This window comes from Malaclemys terrapin, chromosome 11 (assembly GCF_027887155.1).
Source record: "Malaclemys terrapin pileata isolate rMalTer1 chromosome 11, rMalTer1.hap1, whole genome shotgun sequence".
Taxonomy (NCBI): Eukaryota; Metazoa; Chordata; order Testudines; family Emydidae; genus Malaclemys; species Malaclemys terrapin.
In genome coordinates this window covers 66896495-66910560 of record NC_071515.1, presented here as the reverse complement: position 1 = coordinate 66910560, position 14066 = coordinate 66896495, and the positions used below count along the sequence as shown (strand labels likewise).

The following is a 14066-nucleotide window of genomic DNA, read 5'->3' as shown; positions in this document are numbered from 1 at the left end:
AAGCACTTTCCTCTCTCACTGAAAGCAATGCGAGTTGAAGGGCACCAGAGCCTTCCAGGATTTGGGCCATTGCCAGATCAATTTACAGCCCAAAGTGTAGCCTTTGTATGACAGTTTGCTACATGTTTCCATCAGTGGAAATGCCTCCATTTATTTATTCTTTTTAAATAGAAATGGAAACAGTTTGTTTTCTAAAGGACAAAACATTCCCCTGACGCATGTGTAAGCAAACATAACAGTATCTGGCTATGTCAGAAAATAATGCTGACTATAAGAAAAATTGACTAATCAGTTTTCATTATCCAAACAGAGACTTTACAGTGAATGAGCCACCAAAACACACACAGTTAGGAGTACATTTAGATTTATGGCATTTCAAGTCGAATAATTTAGAAATTGGTAATAAATACAGAAACCTGTTTGTAGTTTGTTTAAGTTGTAACCGGATAGTGTCAGTTTATTAAACGTTTTATAAATGCAGAAGTTATTATGTTTATGGGGATTGGAGGTTAATGGTAGTAGAGGATAGGAATATATTTTAATTTTTTGGATGAGCAAGATTCTGAAATAAATAGCGGAGACTGGAGGAAAAATACTTAACATTAACATACTTAACAAGATGCATCCGATGAAGTGGGTTTTAGCCCACGAAAGCTTATGCTCAAATAAATTAGTTAGTCTCTAAGGTGCCACAAGTACTCCTGTTCTTTTTGCGGATACAGACTAACACGGCTGCTACTCTGAAACTTAACACAATGCATCCCAGCTATTTCGATAGTGTACATTTGAAACAGGATTCACTGGGCCGGGGAGGGAGTAGGGTGGGGGGAAATGCATCGTCCCCTACCTGTTACATGTATCCATACAACCACGTTTGGAACAATGTGTGTCTTTCACTAATATTAAAGCTTTCAGATTAGTATTCACATTACATAGTAATGCAAGTAAGAGATTTTTTTCTGGCTTAAGAAGCTACTATTGCCTTTATTTCACCTCTCACAACTCAATATCCTGGTACATATTCCAGTTTATTTAAGCAAGCAGGAGTGTCTGAATGTACAGATCCAGCAACTCTGTAGCCAGCATAAACGCTTATCTCCCCCCGTGTTGCAAGCAAGCAAAGGTAACACCTGACATTTACAAGGGCCTCAAAGTAGCAGCACTCTTTATCAAGAAGTCTGAGGTAATCTACCTACAACTCCTTTTGTAGCAGACACCACCATATGTAAATAAGTTGAATAGCTGCATAATGGCAAAGCCAGATGCTGCCATATGATCCAATGACAGGGAGTACTTTAGAGAGAAGGAACTAGACACACACTGTCAACACCTGCATGTGGGAACCAATTGTTTTGGTTGCTATCGCCCAAACTGTTGCACAAGAGGCACACTTTACAGGCCAGGAATTTTACAACAGCTTCTCGTTTTATAAAAAGGAATTTGATAACAAGTTACTTGGGACAGATCCAGTAACTACATATAGGAAACCCTTTCCATTGGGCAGATGTGGTTCATGGTAATGGGGCATCAGCAAGTTAAAAGTCACACTAACGTCTGAAAGGGTTTTCCTTACTATGGTTATAAGTAAGGATTGTTGAAGTTGAAAGACTGAAGTATTTAAGTTTATGTTGTACATTTCAGAGTACAGTGTATAGCCAGTTTTGCTGTTTCCTCTGTATATAGTTAGCTTAACCAGCTGTTTATGTGGGTCTTTCCCACAACAAAGCAGAAAACCATTTTAAAATGAGGAAATAGAATTGTAAAATTCTCAGGAAGGCTTACGGGCAGGTATAGTACCTCCAACTGACTGTGTTTTCAGGATAATGGTGTCCCTATTTCAGAGTCGGGCAAAACCAAAGGTAGCAGAGAACTACGTCAGGGTACACAACTGTTAATTTTACAAGTCCAAAGTAAAAGAAGATGGCCCGGATGGCCCTGCTTCTGGTGGAGTTCCATCACTTCTGGCTCACAGAAGACTCCCCCGGGCAGAACTGACTTATCCCGGCCCCAAAAGATTTCCCAAGTATTTTAGAATGAGCCAAGTGACAAGTAGTTTCCAAGAAGTTTCCCTAACAGAGATAATCCCCCGTCTTCCCCAAACCTGGGTCCTACTACAAGATCCAAGCCCTCCCCCGCCCCTTGAGAGAAATACCACTCAAGTTACAGAGATGGGGCCAAGGTGTGTCATTTGAAGCCAGATTTCCAACATGCAGAAGCTGCGCTGACCCAGGGTTCCCCTGCAGCCTGTGAAGACGACACTGGCCATTTGCAGAGCGAGGAGCTCGACTCTCCCACACACAACCCACCCAGCTGCTCCCGGTCTGACCCGCACTCACCCACGCGGGCAGGTGCTGGGAAGCGATGCCCTGGTGTATCGCCTCCTTCTCCTCCTCCGCGAGCAGCCCGAACGCCGCCGAGAGCCGGGATCGCTTCCCGCGCCGGTTCCACCGCCACCACATCCACAGCCCCAAGCCCGCCAGCACCCAGCTCGTGCTCAGCCCCAGGAAGCCGGCCAGGTACACCGGGGCGAGGCAGAACAGCGCCCGGGCCACGAAGGCGCCGAGCTCCTGGAGGAGCCGGGGCGGCGCCTGCTGCTGTTGCCCGGTGGAGGCGCACGGAGCTCGCCCGCTGGGCTCGCCCGGCCCGGGGCCGGACTCCCCACAGGCGGCAGCCGCTGGCTGCATAGCGGCTTGAGCCGAGTCTCTCTCCCCCAGCGCACGGGTCCGCGCTCGGTACCGGGCACCCAAAGTTAGTGCAGCGGCTCCGGAGCGGGGCAGCTGCTCCCGCGCGCCTGCTCCATTCCGGACTCCAGCCGCCCTCGGCTCTTAACGCGGGGCGGGAGCCGCTCAGGTGCGGACACACGGGGCTCCCGGCGGCTCCGCCCTCCCCAGCGCCTGCCCAAGGGCTCCGATAGGCGCAGGGGCGAGGCCAGGGGCTACCTGCGCTCCCTGCCCTCTGCTGCCCCCTGCAGGGGAGTCTCCCCCCGGCTAGGGAGCAGGAGGTGTCACCTCACCTGGAAAGGCGGGGGCAAGCGAGGAGCAAGGGCTGTGGAGCTGCTGGGGGCAAGCGAGCGGAGAGCTGGGGCAGGAGAGGAGCCAAGGGGCGGGGGCTGGTTTAAATAAATGAGGAGCTTGGGGACCTGAAGGGATGGGGGCAGCACAGGGACAGGTGAGACAAGGAAAGCAGGAGAGGAGGAAGGAGAAAACTAGGGAAGGAGGACAGGGCGAAGGGGGAGGTGGGTTGTCCCTGGAGGAGAGGAGGAGGTTTGGGGGAAGGAAAGAACCCGCCTAGGGACAGGGAAATGGGAAGGAGGGAGGACGAGCGAAGGAAAAACCTCACACAGGACTGCAGGAGAAAACGAGGAAAGCAAGAAAAATCTACATTTGGAAGGAGCTTGAATGACTTGGGGGGGGGAAATATTGAGGAACAAGAAGCTGGGGCAGAAATACTGGGAAGGGGAGAAAGAGGAGCGAGGCCCAGCTGGCATGGTAGGACAAGGGGCTAGAGGTGCCTGCCTGGCTTCAGCACAGACAGGGTGTAACTGGTACAGGGTAGTGGATGGGCAGCTCCTTCCCCCTTACAGAGAGTGAGAGATGGCCCCTCCCCCCTCTGTTTAGCCTGGCACAAATTGCTCTCTCACACTCAGTAGAAAAGATGCTCCTCCCATCCCCAGCCTGATCCCTCTGGGCAGAGCCTGGCACCACAGGACCCATCCTAAGTCATCTGAGAATCAGCTGCTCAGGGTGACTCCTGCAGTCAGCAAATTCAAGACAGGAAAAGGAAGAGGGGGGGTTGTAGATTCTCATGACAAATCTTTCCCAACTTGACTTAGATTGATTAATTATTGATGCTTTAGGGCACCACCTCTGCCCACTGTGGGGTTCTTACACCTTCCTCTAAGGCATCTGGGCACTGTCAGAGACAGGATACTGGACTAGATGGACCGTGGGTCTGATCCAGTATGGCAGTTCCTAGTCCATGTTTTTCAGTTGTCCAGTAATAAAATTCAATTATGATTATTCCCCCTTTTTAAATACCGAAGGGGGATCAATTTAAAGCAGTGGTTTTCAACCAGGGTACACATAGCCCAGGGGTATGCAGAGGTCTTCCAAGGGGTACATCAACTTATCTAGATATTTGCCCAATTTTACAACAGGTTACATAAAAAGCACTAGCAAAGTCAGTACAAACTAAAATGTCATACAGACAATGACTTGTTTATACTGCTCTATATACTATACACTGAAATGGAAGTACAATATTTGTATTCTAATTGATTTATTTTATAATTATATCATAAAAATAAGAAAGTAGGCAATATTTCAGAAATAGTGTGCTATGACACTTGTATTTTTATGTCTGATTTTGCAAGCAAATAGTTTTTAAGTGAGGTGCAACTTGGGGTACGCAAGACAAATCAGACTCCTGAAAGGGATACAGAAGTCTGGAAAGGTTGAGAGCCACTGATTTAAAGCATAAACAATTCTGTATTTGCTTCTTTTGGAAACTGCTGATTTTGGAAAAATCAGAGTAAAACTTTTTATCCCCCTCTGATTTTGTTGGGTTTTGGAGGGTTCAGATTTCACTTGGAACCTCCAGAATTTTTTTTTAAATCAATGCCACCTTAATTCTGTCCCTTTGTGCGTATGCATTAGGATATAGTCTTTAGTTATATGATCACATATTATTGTTTCCTCAGTCAGTAAACGGAATGTACTGTGCTGATTGAATCAGTCGAGAATGTGTGTGAATGATGCTGGTTTTTAGGACCCCTGTCTCATTTGCTGCGGAAGTTGGAAAGTCTGTAATGAACAATGCAGGAAACTGCAGACGAAAAAGCCTGTAATTAAGAAAGTGAACTGTGACTCAGGAGCACTGGGTTTTATCTTGGGCTCTGCCCTAGACTTGCTATTTGATGGCGAGCAAGTCATTTAATCAAAAATTTTGAAGATGGCCACTAACAGTGTTTCTATCATTTTGGCTACCCAATTTGAGACATTCGAAGTCGGATTTTCAGGAGTGGTGAGCACACACAACTGCAAGGAAGTCAATGGGAGCTGCAGATGTTCAGCACCTCTGAATAAGCCCGTTACCAAACCTGATAGTGTGAGAACTTCCTAAGGGAGGGGAAAACACATTCAACAATAGATAAAATTAAACTCAAAATTAAGATATTAAAATAAGGACAATAGGATGAAAAAGGAGAAAAGCTTAATATCACAGAGAGTTTTGACAGGACAATTAATAAACAAGTTACAAATGTAAATGTAAGAAAAACAGAAGTTTGTGCCTAAAAATGAGATAATGAAAGACTTTAACTGACACTATCAACTGACAAAATACAAGAGGCTGATGAATACTAGAAAAGCATCAACCACAATATGTGATCAATGCCACAAAGCTGAAGAAAGCAACTGGGATCAGGTCTCCTCAATACAGTTCTACAAATGTTCTGAGGCCAATTTCTAATGGTGTACTTGTGTATATACTAAGTTAGTCATAGAACCATAGGGTTAGACAGCATGGCAAGGGCCATCCAGTCTAACCCCTGCCCAGATGCAGGATTTGCTGTGTCTAAATCATCCAAGACAGGTGGCTATCCAGCCTCCTTTTGAAAAACTCCAATGAAGAAGCTTCCACGAACTCCCTAGGCAGTCTGTTCCATTGTCCTGCTGTTCTTACAGTTAAGTTTTTCATGAGATTTAATCTAAACATGCTATACTGTAGTTTGAACCCACTGCCTCTTGTCCTACCCTCTGTGGTAAAAGAGAACAACTTTTCTCCATCTTTTTCATGGCAGTCTTTCAAGTATCTGAAGACTGCTATCATATCCCCCCTTAATCTCCTCTTTTCCAAATTAAACATATCCAGTTCCTTCAGTCTTGGCTCATATGACTTGCATTCCGTCCCTTTGATCATCTTCGTCGCTTGCCTCTGGATCCTTTCCAGTTTCTCTACATCCTTTGTATACATTGATGACCAAAACTGGACACAGTACTCCAGCTGAGGCCTAACCAGCACCAAGTAGAATGGTACTGTCACTTCCAGTGACTTGCATGCTATACCTCTGTTAATGCAACGTGAAATTGCATTTGCTTTTTTAGCAACAGCAACGCATTGCTGACTTATGTTGAGGTTGTGAACCACCACAACTCCCAGGTCTTTCTCAACAGTGCTGCTGCCATGCCAGTTTTCCCCCATTCTGTATTTATGCATTTGGTTTTTCTTCTCTAAGTGTAGCACTTTACATTTGTCTTTGCTGAATTTCGTTTTGTTGTTTACAGCCTAGTTCTACAATTTATCAAGATCCCTCTGAATTTTAGCTCTACCCTCCACAGTACTGCCAATCCCCCTACCTTTGTGTCATCTGCAAACTTGATCAGTACGCTCTCTATTCCTATATCCAAGTAATTAATAAAGATGTTAAACAACACTGGACCCAGAACAGATCCCTGTGGAACCCCATTTGAAACCTTCCTCCAATCTGACATCATTCCATTAATAATTACTCTTTGTTTGTGGTTGTTTAACCAATTATGTACCCACTTAATTGTAGTTCCACCGAGCCTGCATTTCTCCAGCTTACTTATCATAATGTCATGTGGGATTGTGTCAAAAACCTTGCTGAAATTCTGGTATATTATGTCCACCACATTCCCTCTATCCACCAAATCAGTTTCCCTGTCAAAAAAGAACATCAAGCTGGTTTGGCATGATTTGTTCTTGGTAAATCCATGCTTGCTGCTAGTGATTACCCCTTCATCCTCCAGGTATTTGCAAACTGAATGTTTTATACGTTGCTCTAATAGCTTCCCAGGTATTGAAGTCAGGCTGACTGGTCTATAGTTCCCCCGGCACCTCCTTTCCCCCCCTTTTAAAGAAGGGCACTACATTAGCCCTTCTCAAGCCTTCTGGGACCTCTCCTATCATGTGTGAGTTTGTAAATATTATTGCCAGTGGCCCTGAGATTTCTTCAGCTAATTCCTTAGGTACACTCAGGTGAATAGCACCTGGCCCCGCTGATTTGAATTAATTTAAATTGGTCAGAAGATCTCTAAAGCATTCTTTACTTATCCAGATTTGCATCCCTTCCCCTTTATTGTCTCTGGTAACTTCGCTAGTCGTTTGGTCACATGTTATTTTGTGTGAGAAGACAGAAGCAAAGCAGACATTGAGCAGCTCTGCCTTCCTCTCATCTTCTGTTACCAGCTCACCTTCTCCATTGAACAGCAGACCCACACAGTGCTTAATCTTTCTCTTTTATCTGACATATTTGAAGAACTCCTGCTTGTTGTCACTAACATTTCTTGCCAGCTGTGACTCATTCTTTGCCTTGGCTTTCCTGATTTGTCCCTACTCGCTCATGCTATTCCCATGTATACTTCCCTAGGGCTTGTCTACACTACAAAATTATTTCGAATTTATTAAAGTCAACCTGTAGCCTCCGATTTTACAAAATCAATGGTGTATGTCCCCACTATGTACATTCCGTTGGCGGAGCGCATCCCCACTACTGTGGGGAGCATCGACTCATGGAGCGATGCACTATGTGCAGCTATCCCACAGTTCCTGCTCCAATTGGAATTCTGGGTTAGGCTCTCAATGCCTGATGGGACAAAAACATTTTCGTGAGGTGTTTTGGGTACATATCGTCAGCCTCCCATGATGCACTTGGCTCCTCCCTCCCTGAAAACAACGTCAAACAATCATTTTCGTGCCTAAGCCTGGGTTACTTGTGCAGATGCCATAGCACAGCAAGCATGGACCCTGCTCAGCTGTATGCTGTTGTTGTGAGCATCACAAACACTTTGTGCATCATCCTGTGGTACTTGCAGAGCACAGCCAGGAGCAGCTGTGTGGAAGAATGTGATGTCACGCAAATAGCGGTGCTGGAAGCCATGGAACGGAGCAATTTGCACATACTGGCAGCAGCCGCCGGGCTTGTTGACACAGTGGAACGCAGCTTCTGGGCCAGGGAAACAAGCACAGACTGGTGGGACCACATCATGATGTAGGTATGGGATGAGGATCAGTGGCTGCATAACTTTTGAATGCGTAAGGTCACTTTCATGGAACTTTGCAAATTGCTTTCCCCAGCCCTGAAGTGCAGAAATTCCAAAATGAGACCTGCTCTGACAGTTGAGAAGCGAGTGGCGATAGCGCTGTGGAAGCTTGCAACACCAGATTGCTACCGGTCAGTCAGGAATCAGTTTGGAGTGGGTAAATCTACTGTGGGAGCTGCTGTGATCCAAGTAGCCAGGGCAATCAATTCATTTCTATTAAGAAGGGTAGTGACTCTGGTGCAGGACATAGTGCAGGTAGTGCAGGATATAGTGGATGGCTTTGCCGTGATGGGGTTCCCTAACTGTGGTGGGGTGATAGACAGAATGCACATCCTATCTTGGCACCAGACCACCTTGCCAAAGAGTACATAAACCGGAACGGGTACTTCTCAATGGTATTTCAAGCGCTAGTGGATCACAGGGGCTATTTCACCGACAGCAGCATGGGATGGTCGGGAAAGGTACATGACACGCACATCTTTAGGAACTCCGGTCTCTTCAGAAAGCTGCAAGAAAGAACTTTCTTCCCAGACCAGAAAATTACCATTGGTGATGTTGAAATGCGACTAGTTATCCTTGGAGACCCAGCCTACCCCTTGCTCCTGTGGCTCATGAAGCTATACTCAAGCAGGTTGGACAGCAGTAAGGAGCAGTTCAACCATAGGCTGAACAAGTGCAGAATGGTGGTAGAATGTGCCTTTGGATGTCTAAAGGGGTGCTGGTGCAGTTTACTCACTAGGTTAGACCTCAAAGAAAGCAATATTCCTATTGTTGTTGCTGCTTGCTGTGTTCTACATAATATCTGTGAAAGTAAGGGGGAAAAGTTTTTGGCAGGGTGGGGGGTTGAGGCAGATCGCCTGGCTGCCAGACACCAGGGCAATAAGAAGAGCACATCAAGGTGCACTGCATCTGGATATGGAACTGGGTGAGGAGGGTAGCTGGTTCATCATTGGGTGCAGCGGGACTCTAAGGTCCCTTTCCTGCACCTCAGCCAGATGCCTCAACATGTCTGTTTGTTCTCCCATGCAGGGGCGGCTCTATGTTTTTTGCCGCTCCAAGCATGGCTGTCAGGCGGCTTTCGGTGGCATGCCTGCGGGAGGTCCGCTGGTGCCGCGCCTTCAGCGTCCCCACTGCTGAATTGCTGCCGAAGCCATGGGACCGGCGGACCTCCCACAGGCATGTCGCCGAACGCAGTCAGACTGCCGCCCTCACAGCGACCGGCAGGCCGCCCTCCATGGCTTGCCGCCCCAAGCACATGCTTGCTGCGCTGGTGCCTGGAGCCGCCCCTGCTCCCATAAGCCGCAACATCTCCTCTTGCGTGTTATGCTCTTGTTCTCTGCTTGCTTTCCTGTCCTCTTGGTCAATGCACATGCTCTCTGAGAGTGTGAGCCTCCATGCATGGAGCTGGGCCCTGTCAGTCTTGGAAGAACACATCAAATCACAGAACATGTCTTCCCTTGTCTGCTTTTTTCGCCTTCTAATATGAGACAGCTTTGTGCTGGTGTGGAGGAAGTACATAGAGAAGCAGTTGCAAGAAAAAGCATACATTGTTGAAAACAAATAGTTAACTGTTGCAATGAATGAAACAATTCACAGGAGTAAATACATTCCCCGAGGTACTCAGCCAAATTTTGTGTTTTAAAAGAAGAGCCTACCAGTAAGGTACAACACATGGCAGAGTGCTGGGCAGCAGATTTCGGTGTGCAGGCAGGCATGGTAAGCACACACAAAAGAGTAGGCGGTGTGAGGGCACACCCCGGGAAATTTTTTACTGTGGAAACTCTTGGCACATAAACAGGCTTTTCCAGGGAGCACCCTTTGCGTGGCTGCACTGGCTGCCACTGTATCCCAATTGTTTACCTCAAATTAAACAGTAACCACAATTGCATTTAACCCCTGTAGTGTTATTACAAGTGTGCACTCACCAGAGGTGCCTTCCCCGCCATCACAGTCCCGCAACAGTAGGTCCTGGGAGGGGATTGGCTCCAGAGTTAGGAAAAGGTCCAGGCAGTTGGGGAGAATGGATCCTCCACTTGCCTGCTGCACATTCTCCTCCTCCTCCTCAACAATGTCCTTCTCTTTGTTGCCCGTGGCCGCTTGGGTCTCCCAGGAGGTATCCACGGACAGTGTTGGGGTACTGGTTGGGTCCCCGCCTAGAATCGCATGCAGCTGCTCATAGAAGCAACATGTCTGTGGCTCAGCACCAGAGCAACTATTCGCCTCCGTTGTCTTCTGGTAGGCTTGCCTGAGCGCCTTTATTTTCACAAGGCACTGCTGTGTAGGGCGACCAGATGTCCCGATTTTATAGGGACAGTCCTGATATTTGGGGCTTTTTCTTATATAGGCTCCTATTACCCCCCACCCTCTGTCCTGATTTTTCACACTTGCTGTCTGGTCACCCTACTGCTGTGTGTCCCTGGTGAAGCCTTTTCCCCCTATGCCCTGTGCGATTTTGGCATAGACGTCAGCATTTCTTCTGCTGGTTCGGAACTCTGCCTACACAGACTCTTCTCCCCACAAAGCAATCAGATTCAGTGTCTCCTGTACGCTCCACTCTGGAGCACGTTTGCATACCTGGGCACTCATGGTCAGCTGTGGTGGTGAGTTCTCCACGCTGATCAAACAGGAAATGAAATTAAAAAGTTCCCAGGGCTTTTCCTGTTTACCTGGCTGAAGTGCAGTGGAGTTGAAAGTGCTGTCTAGAGCGGACACATTGGAGCACTCTGGAACACCTCCCAGAGGCCAAACAAGTCGAAATACACTGTGCTGTGTCTACACTACCCCTAATTTGACCTGGGAAGGTTGAATCTAGCGCTACTCCTCTCGTTGAAGTGGAGTACAGGCGTCGATTTTAAAAGCCCTTTAGATCGGCGGGAAGGGCTCTGTAGTGTAGACAAGCACATTATAAATTCGACCCAATGCGGGGAATGTCAATCTAATGACATACTGTAGACCAGCCCTAAGTGACATGCCCCTCCTTCCATTTCCTGTGTGCATCCCTTTTGATTTTTAGATAGCTAAAAAGCTCCTTCTGCAGCCACATTGGCCTCCTGTGGCTCGTCTTATCTTTCTTCTGTGTTGGAATAGCTTGATGTTGAGCCTCTAGTATTATATCTTTTAAGAACTGCCAGCCCCCTTCAACTCCTTTTCTTCCTAATTGGTCTTTCCATGAGACCTTGCCTATTTTTCTGAGTTGGTTGAAATCCACCTTTCTGAAGTCCTTGTTTTGCTGTTCTCATGTCCTCCTTTCCATAGGATCTTGAATTCTATCAGATCATGATCACTTCCTCCCAAGTTCCTGACCACCTTCACGTTTGCAACTAATTCATCCCTGTTGATCAAAACCAGATCTAAAATGGATGACCCCCCTAGTTTTTTCCTCCACTTTCTGAATCAGAAAGCTGTCCCTTACACATGCTAAGACTTTGCAGGACGTATTATGTTTTGCTACAATAGTCTTCCAGTAGATATCAGGGAAGTGAAAATCCCCCATTAATACTAGCTCATGTGCATTAACTAATCTTGTTACCTGCTTGTAGAATGACTCATTCACTTCCTCTTCCTGATTTGGGGTCTATAATAGACCCCCCCCACACACACACACAACATTGCTACTGTTCTTTTCCCTTGTTATCCTCACTCAGAGACTCAGAGACTGTCGCTCACTTCCCCTAGGACCTCAGAGCAAGAGTATACATTCTTGATGTACAGCACAACACCTCCTCCTTTCCCCGCATACCTTTCCTTTTGGAACAAGCTATATCTCTCAGTGCTGGTACGCCAATCATGGGAGTTGTCCCACCAAGTCTCTGTGATGCCAATTAAATCATAATTTTTTTCCAGGTTTCAGAGTAGCAGCCGTGTTAGTCTCCGCAAAAAGAAGAACAGGAGTACTTGTGGCACCTTAGAGACTAACAAATTTGCTTGTTTCCCATACCCCTTGCATTCGTATACAGGCATCAAAGATATTTTGCAGACTGCCCTGTTGCTTTTAATCGCTATTTAAGTTGTAAAACAAGTTTATAAGATTTCTGACATACAAGAATGGATTTGTTAATAAATAAAAGAAAAACATCAGGCCCTAAAGCCCAGATCCTAACTCTCATTGATTTCAAGGACCTGGTTCCTAAGTGACTGAAGTTAGACATCCAGTCACTGAAGCATCCAAAATTTTGACCTGGCTGTCTCTGTGCCTCAGCCCCTCATCTGTAAAATGGGGATAATAGTACTGGCCTAGCTCACAGGGGTGTTGTGAACATAAATTCATTAAGAACTAAGGTTTCCTGAGCTATGCATTAATTGCATGAGTAGTCATAATCCTGGCATTCTCTAACTGTGGAGTGCTTGACTTTGCAACCTTAATAAAGGTTTTTCAAAGTATGATTTTTAAAAATGTAATTAATAAATATATTAAGCAACACCAGTCCTAGTGCAGGATATCTGGGGCACCGTGCTGTTAATATTTTGCCATATTGAAAAGTTTGTTTTGGGTCTTTTAGTCCAATCTCCAGGCACTTTCTAATCATTAATCAATTAAGCTCTACAATATCTTGTGAAGTAGATAAATACATAATATTATGGATGTTGAACAGAAACGAGAAAGCAAGACTGGTTCTGTCCAAACAGGCTGCATAGAAGACAGACCTTAAAGTCCCCAAATAACATAGTTATAAGCGCATTATAAAAACATGGATGAGTTCTTGAGACTCACCATTGTCTGGATCTTCTTATAGGAGATACAATATTTTCCCAAATAAAGAGGTGATGCAGGGTTGTTTTAAATGGCAAAGAGAACAATGAGTACATCCATCATGAGGAAAAAATCAGGCTTTTCAATTTCCAATTATAGCAAGCGTGATCTCGACTGGTACCGTACTACTTGTACCGAGCCTCTGAGCCATTTTCAGATGCCTTGTTTTTAATAAAAAGAACCTATTACAAAATGTTTCTCCTTCTTCCCAAACACAGATTAGGAAAAACAGAGAATGAAGATTGCACCTGTATGATCTGTGACAGTTTTAATGTCTGCTATCGCATGACTAGAAATTAGACCTATAACCTCTGTGTTTCCAAGGATATAATTAAAGCATTTGTGCTGGCTGGCGGTGAGACATTGCACTAGAAAATAGGTAGGGGTTTTGAAAATGTATTAGTACTAATTTTTCTGTTGCTCTAAAATTGGCCCATGGTAACTGAGACAATTTGCTTTAAAGGTGGAGGAGGGTTATGAAAAACTACAGCCAATGCCTTTCTCTTAAAGTATAGAAAATGTATAAAGGTTTTTTGTTTAAAATATGCATCCTAAGCAAAATCCATGCTGGTGTGGTCTAAAGGCCTAATTTGGGATGATCTGCGTAACACACTCATGGCTTCACTAATCGAGAACAATGTGGTAATCCCAAAATTAAACCTAATAAAAACTGCACACAACTTAGACCTTCAGATATTTTCTGTACATCTCCTAGACATGGGAGACAGATTACTATACAAAACGTATAGAAGAGTAAAAACCACACTCAATATGTTACAACAAAGAGCATCTGAAATGAAAAGGATTTAAAACCTAATTTAAAAGGCGGTAACCCCAAAGTTCTCACTTGACAAGTAGTTATTGTTCAGATTCCTCACAGCCTTCCTCTGGATTTAACAGTCCCCCTCTGCACACTACTCCCTCCTTCAGAGTGAAGTTTGATCCAGATTCTGATTATCATATTGCAAAGATCTGGGATCTGATCCTACTGTCCTTCCTTAAGGGAAAAAAACCCCCAAAAAACAAAACCTCTCTCTAAGTTTTGGGAGTTTTACCTGAGTAAGGACTGCAGCATCGGGCCCTTTGTATTGTGTTGTGGAGGAATGCAACACGAGCTGAGCATGAACCTTATGTCATATTGTGCATTCAGTAACTTTTGACAGAAGCTGCGCACATAGGCGATGATCATGAAAATAATGATGTATGTGCCTCGCTTTACTTTTTGTGAATGGTCTCATTGATTTGAAGCAACC

At 45.4% G+C, this 14066-nt stretch overlaps 1 protein-coding gene across 1 annotated transcript in view; it reads right to left on the bottom strand.

The window, feature by feature from the left end:
- Positions 1 to 2860, bottom strand: part of ESYT3 (extended synaptotagmin 3) — a 57214-nt gene extending 54354 nt beyond the window's left edge. Inside the window, exon 1 of the mRNA XM_054043946.1 lies at positions 2337 to 2860. Within this exon, the coding sequence (XP_053899921.1) occupies positions 2337 to 2684 (348 nt within the window). The 5' untranslated portion in view covers positions 2685 to 2860. The remainder of the gene's footprint in view (positions 1 to 2336) is intronic.
- Between the last annotated feature and the right edge of the window lie 11206 nt (positions 2861 to 14066).